General features: G+C 34.0%; 1 protein-coding gene across 3 annotated transcripts; it reads right to left on the bottom strand.

The window, feature by feature from the left end:
• Positions 1-519: 519 nt before the first annotated feature.
• On the bottom strand, positions 520-6,326 carry OXP1 (oxoprolinase 1). 3 transcript variants are annotated; one of them, XM_022044297.2, is made up of 2 exons: positions 6,099-6,326; positions 520-5,098 (listed from the first exon to the last, which is right to left on the bottom strand). In XM_022044297.2, exon 2 carries the CDS (start codon positions 5,090-5,092, stop codon positions 1,292-1,294), a length of 3,801 nt encoding a protein of 1,266 aa, XP_021899989.2. In that variant the 5' UTR covers positions 5,093-5,098; positions 6,099-6,326; the 3' UTR covers positions 520-1,291. The 3 variants fall into 3 exon arrangements, with proteins under 3 accessions (XP_021899989.2, XP_021899988.2, XP_021899987.2); XM_022044296.2 differs by having other exon boundaries at positions 520-5,093; XM_022044295.2 differs by having other exon boundaries at positions 520-5,133; positions 6,099-6,325.
• Between the last annotated feature and the right edge of the window lie 3,521 nt (positions 6,327-9,847).

The raw sequence follows: 9,847 nt of genomic DNA, 5'->3' as shown, positions 1-9,847 counted from the left end.
TTTTTCCCAAAGATAAACAGAAATCTCAATAATTAATAGTAATAACAATAATAATGCAACCTGAATATTATATAAAATTGGACGCTCCAAAAATATTTGGACAAACTATATGTTTCTCCTGAATACATCATAAAATTATATGATTTACAGACCTGGAGCTACTTAGCCAGAACATTGAGCAATTAAAGATATATTGAAATAACATGCACACCAGAGTTACCCCAGAGAAAGATTACACTCAAACATCAGTCAGAAATTAATTCCTCTAATCATAATGATGATACTTTGCTTCTCCATCTTTGGCGAAGATGTTTTAGAAAAAAGAAAAAAAAAACGAAGGCCAATGTTGGAGAGGCAGAAAAAGAAAAGAAAAGAAAAGAAATTAGCAGAAAGAGAAACGAAATAACCTCCCTTCCAAATTCCCTCATAAAAAACCACCAGATAATAGCAATTTGTACATTCAACAAAGTATAGAAGAGAGAGATTTTTTAAATAAAAAACACTAAATTGGACAACAGATAAAAATAAATGCATTTTAGGTTTCAAAAATTAAGAATCTTTAACCCAGAACACAATCAATAACCCAGTGTGCTAAGCCCTAATAAACTAAATTTATATAACGCAGAGCACTTTAACATTTGAATAAAAGACAATGCTCATAAAGCTCTTACATTTCATGGAATTCTCCCTCCAAAAGTATAAAGTTTTTGACTCTCAGCTACTGGCGGTGCACAGCAAGAAGCTTCATCTTTGCAGGGAGAAAAAAAATTGATAGCCTCTCTGTTTGCTTTAAATCATGGAGAAAGGAGGAGAATCTCTCTTTTTAATTCAATGGTTCAGAAACTTTATGCTTATTTTGTATCCAATGGTAATATGCCAAAGCAGACTACGAAGTAAAAAACAGCAAGTAGGCACAGAAGGCACCTGTTTTATCATGGAGGAGAAACTCATGTTGACTTCTTTCCATGTTGTATCACAAAAAGGGTGAATTGCTATCCCTCATCCTTTTCAATCCCCAATTAAACCAACATTCTTTCTCGTCATGGATGGAGAGAGAGATTATTAAACAATAATGGAAAAACAATGCCAAAGTTGCTTGGCATAAGTCAGATTAAATGAACTCCGTTGAGTCAGTTGTAAGACCTCTCTTCAAAGCTGACACAAAAATCAAATATTCCAGATATTGAGATCCACAGTTCCATAAAGTCAATTGACCGTATGACAGCTTTAACCACAGCAAAAAATAACATTCATTGTTCTATTGCTTTTGCTACAAACTGTTAATAAAGAATCAAAGAGAACCCCATCCCCCACCACCCGGTGTTAAAATCTGAAGAACGTCACCTGCATTCACCTCCACTGTATTCTTACCTCCAAGGTAGATTCTTCCTCTATCTTTTGTGATAAGGTAATTAGCTCCACAGGCCCCATTTTTTCCTCCATTCAATCCTCGTGGTGCATGAACTCGCCTCTCTGATAGAATACTCACTATAACTGGACCCACAAACTCTATCTCCCTCACCAATCCATCACCACCTCTATGAAATCCCAATCCTCCACTATTCTCTCTAAGCCCAAACTTATGCAAAAGAACCGGATATCTTTGCTCAAAAATCTCTGGATCAGTCATTCGGGTATTTGTCATGTGGCATTGGACTCCACTAGTTCCATCCCAGCTGGGACCAGCCCCACTCCCACCTCCAATTGTTTCATAATATCCAAAACTATCATTCCCAAACGTGAGATTATTCATACAACCCTGGGAACATGCACATGCTTGAAATGCAGTAAGTACAACATCGGTTATTCTTTGAGATGTGAGAACATTTCCTCCCACTACAGCAGCCTTATCACTTGGAGAGAGGAGTGAGCCTTCTGGAATATGAATCTTGACAGGAGCTAAACAACCTTGATTGAGGGGAATGTCAATGTCCACCAAACAGCGAATGCAGTATATGACTGCCGCAGCAGTAACTGCTTCTGGAGCATTCCAATTTCCATAAACTTCTGGACTTGTCCCATTAAAATCGAAAACTGCTTCCCCTTTATCAGGATCAATTGTAAGTTTGAGATGAATAACAGAGCCATCATCCATGTAATCCTCTTCTTCAACAGTTATACAATTGCTCTCTCCAAGCTTTGCCGACTGAGGGGAAACTCTAGCAGCTACAGACTTAAGCATCTCTCTCACTGCTCCTTCTGCATTGAGCTGAACATAGCTCATGTATGCCTGGACAGTGTCCAAACCATACTGCTCAATAAGCTCTTTGATGAGGGAAATTCCTCTCTGGTTAGCAGCAACTTGTGCCCGAAGATCTGACAGATTATCTTGAAGTCGGCGTGTTGCTGGGATTTTCTGAGCTGATTCATCAGAATATGGGAACTGAAGAAGTTTGATAATTCCTTCTTCTTGAAAAACTCCCCTATCTACAAGCTTAAAGGCTTTTATGGCTGCTCCCTCCTCCCATATGGACTTTGAAAAAGGCGGCATGCTTCCAGGTGTAATACCTCCAATCTCTGCATGATGGCCTCTACTAGCCACAAAAAACACCAGTTCCCCGTTATCAAATACAGGTGTAATCACAGTTATATCAGGAAGATGGCTCCCTCCAGAACAAGGATGATTGGTCACTAAAACATCTCCTTCATGCAAATTATCACCCCAGTAATTTAGTTGCCAGCGAACTGTACTAGACATAGCTCCCAAATGCACTGGGACATGGGGTGCATTGGCAACTAGTCCTCCATCGGGACCAAAAAGAGCACAAGAGAAATCCAGTCGCTCCTTGATATTTGTTGATATAGAAGTTCTTTGTAGGGTTCGTCCCATTTGTTCAGCTATCCCCATGAACCTATGATTAAAGATAGAAAGCTGCACAACATCTGCAACATTTTCTGCAGCTTTCACAGTGCTTAAAGCAGATTCAATTTCAATTTTAATGTTACCATATTTAGTAATGATAGATTTACAGTTAGGTTCTACTATTACTGTACTGTTTCCATTCATGATGATTGCAGGACCAGCAATGGCATGCCCATAGCCCAGATTCTCAAGCTTGAATAATGGTGTCTCATGCCATCCATTCCCAAAGTAAACCTTGTCATAGCCTTCAACTTTAGGAATATTGAGTGCTCGTTCTAAGGTCCGTGGCTTCAATATATTTGTAACACCTATACCACGTACTCTTACATCACATATAAGAATTTTCCTATCTTGAAGTTTAAATCCGTACTCCTGCTGGAACAGCTTAACAAATTCTGTGGCATAGTCACTTACTGATCCATCTTCTGTTATTTGTCTCTTTACCATGATTGCTGTATCTGTGCCCTCATATCTTAGATTTAAATATGTCTCTGTTGTGGTATTTTCCTCTTTAAACCCTTGCCCTTGCAGCTTCTGGTTCACCTGCTTCAGTAACAGAGCTTCTCTGCGAGAGGCCTCCATGATAGACTCTGGACCATAAACAGCAGAATATGGTTCCTGTGCCTCTTCAACAACATCTGCCAATCCCATGCCATAAGCACTTAAAATCCCACAGAACCTGTGAATAAGAACCTCTTTCATACCCAGTGACCTAGCTATTGCACAAGCATGCTGTGGTCCAGCCCCACCAAAGCAAGCAAGGGCATGGTTCTTTGTTTCATGGCCCTTCATCTCAGTTAATTGCCGTATAGGACGACACATTGTCTCATTAGCTACATTTACAAATCCCAATGCAATCTCCTCCACTGTCATGTCTTTGGAAAGTGGATCCTGGCTCCGTTTAAAGGAGTTTATTTGTTCTGCAAGCTTCTCAAATTCTTCTCTAGTAGCCTTGATATCCAAGGGCTGGTCTTCTTTGGGACCAAAGATGGATGGGAAGTAATGAGGAATCACAAACCCCAGAATCAGGTTTGCATCTGTAACTGACAGCTCCCCTCCTTTCCGATAGCAGACTGGACCTGGGTGCGCACCCACTGATTCAGGTCCTACCTGGAAAGCTCCAAACTGGAACTTTAACTTTGATCCACCACCAGCAGCAACAGTGTTTATGTCAAGTTGAGGTGCTTGTATAATAGCACCAGCGATCTGTGTCTCAAGGACTTGTTCATAACTGCCAGCATAACGGCTTACATCAGTTGAGGTACCACCCATGTCAAAACCAATTAGAGGCTTGTCTGTTTCATGTTCAAAGAGAGTCTGTGAGTAGCCTACAACTCCACCTGCAGGACCAGACAAAACTGCTTTGTGCCCTGAAAACCTATTTTCTGGTGCAAGTCCTCCATCCGATTGCATGAATAAGACATTCACCTTTCCTAGTCCTTCATCAAATCTGGATATGAACCCTGATAAATACTCTTTAATTACTGGGGTAAGATGGGCATCTACAGATGCTGTTAAACCCCGTGGCACAACTCGAATCATAGGAGTCAAGGCAGAAGACAAAGAAACATGTTTAAAACCCAATCCTAAAGCCAACTTTTCAACCGCAATTTCATGATCTGGATAGGTGTATGAATGCATTAATGCAACAGCCAAACAGCTAATCCCTTGCTCCAGCAGCTGTGTTAATGAAGACTTCAGAGCTTCTTCATCAAGTGGCTTCACAACCCTAACAAGCTCACCAGAAACTCCACAAGATACAGATGAAGGATCTTCACATTCTTTATCCTCAAGCACAAGCCGAACTCTCTCATCAACCTCTATAACCTCTTCATAAAGATTTGATGGTTTTGATACTGTGAGGTCAAAGATGTTTGGTCGAGCTTGGTTACCAATCTGCAGCAAATCCTTAAAGCCTTGAGTGACACACAAAGCTATCCTTTCACCTTTCCTCTCCAGCAGTGCATTAGTTGCCACAGTTGTACCCATCCTAATCCACTGTATTTTATCAGTTGGGATTTTTGATGTTCGTGGGATTTTTTCCCCTGTGTATTCTTCAAGAATTCTTCGAATTCCTTCAACTGGAGCATCATCATAGTTTGCTGGGTCAACAGATAAAAGCTTCAGAACTCGACCATCAGGCTGGCCAGGGATCTCAGCATAAACATCAGTGAATGTACCCCCTCTATCAATGCAAAACCTGAGCTTTTCTTCACTGAAACACCCCATTCTGTGCTTAAAAGCAGAGAAAAGAAGCCAAGAACATAAATCTAAAATTCAAACAAAAAGAAACAAATCAGTTTACTGAACCCATCTAAAAACTGATACAAAATTCATATATAGCATAAATACAACATTTGTTACATGATTTTAAAAATCCAGCTACAACTAAAAACAGCTACAGTTGGAAACAAAATGAGCAGAGCTTAATAACTAATACTCTAGTCCCAGCTCGTTAAAATATAGTTTTCTCTAGGCTCAACTGGAAGCTTGCTTGGAGCTTTTCTCTAGCCGCAAGCTCAGCCCACATGAAAAAGAAAAATGAAAACCTCCAGATCAGTTTAAATCAAGCTTGGTAAGAAACCAAACAATATCAAACTTGGACTTGTTTTAAAGTTCAAATAAGCTTGAGATCAAAATTGAGCTCATTGCAAATACTTTTCTTCTCCTTTTTGCCCTGTAAAATTTCCTTAAAGCACGAGACAAAAAATTCATCCCCAAAGAAATTGTATTGAGCATATATATTTACAGATATGATCAAATAATTTTCATTAAACACAAATCTAACATTCATTAATCAAATTCCTCATAATAATTGCAGCACTCAAATAAACACCGTATTGCAATAAAAATATATCAATCCTAATTACTGTAAAGAATGAGCATGCCTAAACAACTCAAACCACATACTCATACATCCAACGGTTATCTCTGACATAAAATGACTATTTCTAAAATTCAATTAACAGGACATGACTCGTTCAAGTAAAATCTCATTAAAACTAATAACTTTCACTATGTAGCACTACAACCAGAAGTTCTTCTGTTGCGTTCAATAGCCTTACAGAACATGAATAATGTTACAAAAACATCACCAAAATATTTTGCAGGACATGAATAATCGCAATCAAAGATTCAGAAATCAATCCAACAGTTACCAGCGGCAATCACTAATTTCATAAGAGAAAGCATTAGTAACAAAAACTAAAAACTGCATTCTAAAGTCAAGAGTTACCTTCAGATTGAGGAGAGAAATCAAATCTTAGATAGGAGAGTTTGAGAAAGATGAAGAACCGATTTGGTGGCGATGTATTTGGTGGTGGAGATGCGGCCAACTGAGAGAGAAACGCAAATCACCGAGCGAGCAGAAGACGATAATTGAAGTGAACTGCGAGGCCACCACTACGCCCGTCACTTTACCCGATCTGATACAGAAGCTAGCAGCCGTTGCAAAACGATGCCGTTTTATGGAAAGCAATACTAAGAAATAGAAAATCGGATTTCTCGATTTTAAAGCTCAAATTATTATTATAACGCGTCCAAATAATGAAATTTTCCTGTGATTGGACAAAACTACCCTTCACTAAGTTACATAAACCCTAAATTATTCATATAAAAATGGCTCTTTTTTATATAAAAAAATGGCTTTTTAGACATTGAAAATTATAGTAACTTTAATAAAGCCTTTATTTTCTAATGTACAGGTTCACTGTTAAATATAAAGAATGTGAGTCATAGCTATAATAAAATAGTAAAAAATCAAGTAACATAAATAGCATCGGGAATGATATATTATATTTTTATGATTAAAAATAAGTATTTTTTATTAATTTCTATTTATAAAATAAAATTATATATTCACATTTAATCTTATAACTGAAATAGTTTATTATGTTTAAAAGTGCTTATTAATTTTAAATTTAATTTAACTGAATTTAAGAGTGGGTTAAACTGATGAAGAATCAGAAAAAATGATCTAAATTTCTAATAACTAGCGAAAAAATATATAATATATATAAACAAAATAATAATAAATAAATAAGTAAAAAATTGATTAATTTATTAAATGTTAAGTTAATAAAGCTTATATAAACTATCGTTTAAGAAACTAGTATAAATATCAAACTTATAAACCCTAGATTTATTTTCTTATATAAGTTTGGGAAGAGACTCTTAACAAACACGAAAGAGAGGAGGAAATGATTCATGTGTAAAAATTTAAAACCACAGTTATTAGTAACTATCAATTCATTCTACTTTTACACAAATTTTTTAACTCATAGCTCAAAATGTATAACTTAATTTTAAAAACCTAACATAAATAAAAGAAAAAAATATTAGTATATTCTAATTAAATCATACTTTAAAATAACAAAAAAATAATTATAACTTGTAAAAGAGGATGATGTGTTTCCAATAGTTATTTAAGTAAGGACATGTGAAAAAAGAAAAGATTAACAATGAAAGAAATGATTCATGTGTTTCCAATAGTGCAATATGATAAAAAACAAAGTGGACCTCATAAACAAGTAACATAATTGAAGGCTATTAATAAAACAAAATTAACCCACCAAGATTTTTAAAGTATAATCTTATTTTAATTTCAGCAATTAAGTAGATGACTATTAATATAGTGTTTTATTTTTTTATCCACTTATAACGGTTGAAACCAACATAAAAAAGACCCAAAATAATAAATAACTGTTATAAAAGAAAATGTCATTTGCTGTAATAGGTAACCTTAAAATAAATTACAAAATTATTGTATTTTATGGGTATTAATTTATAATAATATAAAATATTATCAACAAATTCAATTACTTTGAATGTACTTTGGTATCTCTTCTCATCTATAAAATGAGTACAAATTTCCCGTTTAAGGTATCTTCCATAAATTAAAATTACAAAATTTTGTACATAATAATTAGATAGAGAGAATAAGTAAGTCAGAGAATGAAATTTTTTTTCTAAAGGGTCTCTCAATCACGTTATAGCTACATCATCTCAGAATAATATGTAGCTCTAACTTTTTATTGTTTTTCTTTTTTTAAGTTGTGTTGAATTTAATAAAAAGATGACTTTCACATAAAAATTTCTTAATTTGGTATCAAAGTAAGGTTGAATTCACACATCTTAAAATTCTACTAACAGTTTATATTTATATATTTTATTACTAATAATTTATATATATATATATTATACTAACAGTTATATATATATATATTATTACTAATAATTTATATATATATATATTATTGCTCTAATAGTTTATTTATATATTAACATATTAACAATTTATATATTATTGCATTAACATTTTATATATATATATATAACATATTATTGCACTAACAATTTATCTATGTATATATTAAATTATAATTAGTTTCATAAATGTAAATATATATGTATATTTTATATAAATTATGATTTCGTAGTTTTATGACTTAAGATTTATTAACATAGTGAGTTACCAAAGTACCCCAAGCTGATAAATTTTATGTTAGTTAAACTATATTAAAAATTAAGGAAGACTTATAAAGGAATAATATATATATAATTATAAAATTGAGACTAACCCAAAACAGAGTCATTTTCTACTAATTATAAACTGATAGTTTATTTTGTGTTATTTAGATGGATACCCAAAGATAACATATAAATGATATAAAATATTAAGTATTTTAAACCCCTTTGAGTGAACACTAAATATGCTAACATTTTGTCAAAAAAAAAAACTATAGTGATATCAATAGTTCATCGTTTTTAAATTTAATATTATAAATATACTTGAGGCTTTACTGTGAGCATTGTTCTATTTTTATAGTTTCCACTTCACTATATTCTTTTACATATGGAATGACAACTTTTGATAGGTCAAATTTTGCGGAGTGGTATGAAAGGGTCCAATTTTCACTGGGTATATTGGATCTTGATATGACTTTAATAATTGAAAAACCTCCTGAAGCTACCAATGATAATACTCTGGAGCAAAATGAATAATTCAAAGCACGGACAAAGTCAAACAAACTCAGTCTTATGTTTATGAGAATGACTATTGCAACTAACATCAAAATTTCCCTCCCTCAAACTGAGATAGCCTCAGAATTTCTGAAACCTGTGGAAGAGCGTTTCAAACGCGCCAATAGGTCTCTTACAAGCACGTTGGCGACTGAATTGATCACCATAAAATATGATGGTTAGAAAAGAATTTAGCAACATTTTGAACATGGCTGAAAAGTTTGCAAAACTTAAGGTATTGGGCATGAACATGAACGAGTTATTCTTAGTTCAATTTGTCCCTAACTCATTTCCTTCATAGTTTGCTCCATTTAAAATTCACTATAACACTAATAATAAATAGTGGAATATGAATGAGCTTATTAGCAAGTGTATTCAATAGGAAATGAGATTAAAGCAAGATGGACATAACTTTTCCCTTATAGTTACTCATAGAGCTATGAAGAATAAAGACAAATTAAGAAAAGTAAAGAACATTCCGCCAAAGAAATAGAGTAGACCTAGGAAGAATAACCATAGTCATGATGGAAAATTTACTATGAGTTGCTACTTTTGTTACAAGAAAGGTCATATGAAAAATGAATGTAATAAGCGTAAGGCTTGGTTCGAAAAGAGAGGTATGAATCTTTCTTTTGTATGTTATGAATCAAATCTTGCTAAAGTTCCTTCTAATACTTGATGGATTAATTCTGGAGCCATAACTCACGTTACTAATTTAATATAGGGATTCCTTATAGTTCGAAAATCGAAAGAAAGTGAAAAGTTCTTCTATATGGAAAACTGTCTAAAAGTAGAAGTGGTAACTGTAGGTACCTATTACTTGCTATCAAAGACTGGTCATCAGATGGATCTTTTGAATACTTTTTATATTCATTCAATTTCTAGGAAATTCAGTTTATTTTGGTTGTGAAAAAGTAAGTTTAGCATTTAATTCAATGATAGTTGGTTTTAGTATTTTATATG

This window comes from Carica papaya, chromosome 5, assembly GCF_054855325.1.
Source record: "Carica papaya isolate Zhongbai chromosome 5, ASM5485532v1, whole genome shotgun sequence".
Classification (NCBI taxonomy): domain Eukaryota; kingdom Viridiplantae; phylum Streptophyta; class Magnoliopsida; order Brassicales; family Caricaceae; genus Carica; species Carica papaya.
The sequence above is the reverse complement of the archived record's forward strand: the minus strand, read 5'-3'. Positions and strand labels throughout refer to the sequence as shown.

Bases quoted from the DNA above. Each gene is read 5' to 3' on its own strand.
- OXP1 (XM_022044297.2), bottom strand. From the start codon at position 5,092: ATGGGGTGTTTCAGTGAAGAAAAGCTCAGGTTTTGCATTGATAGAGGG.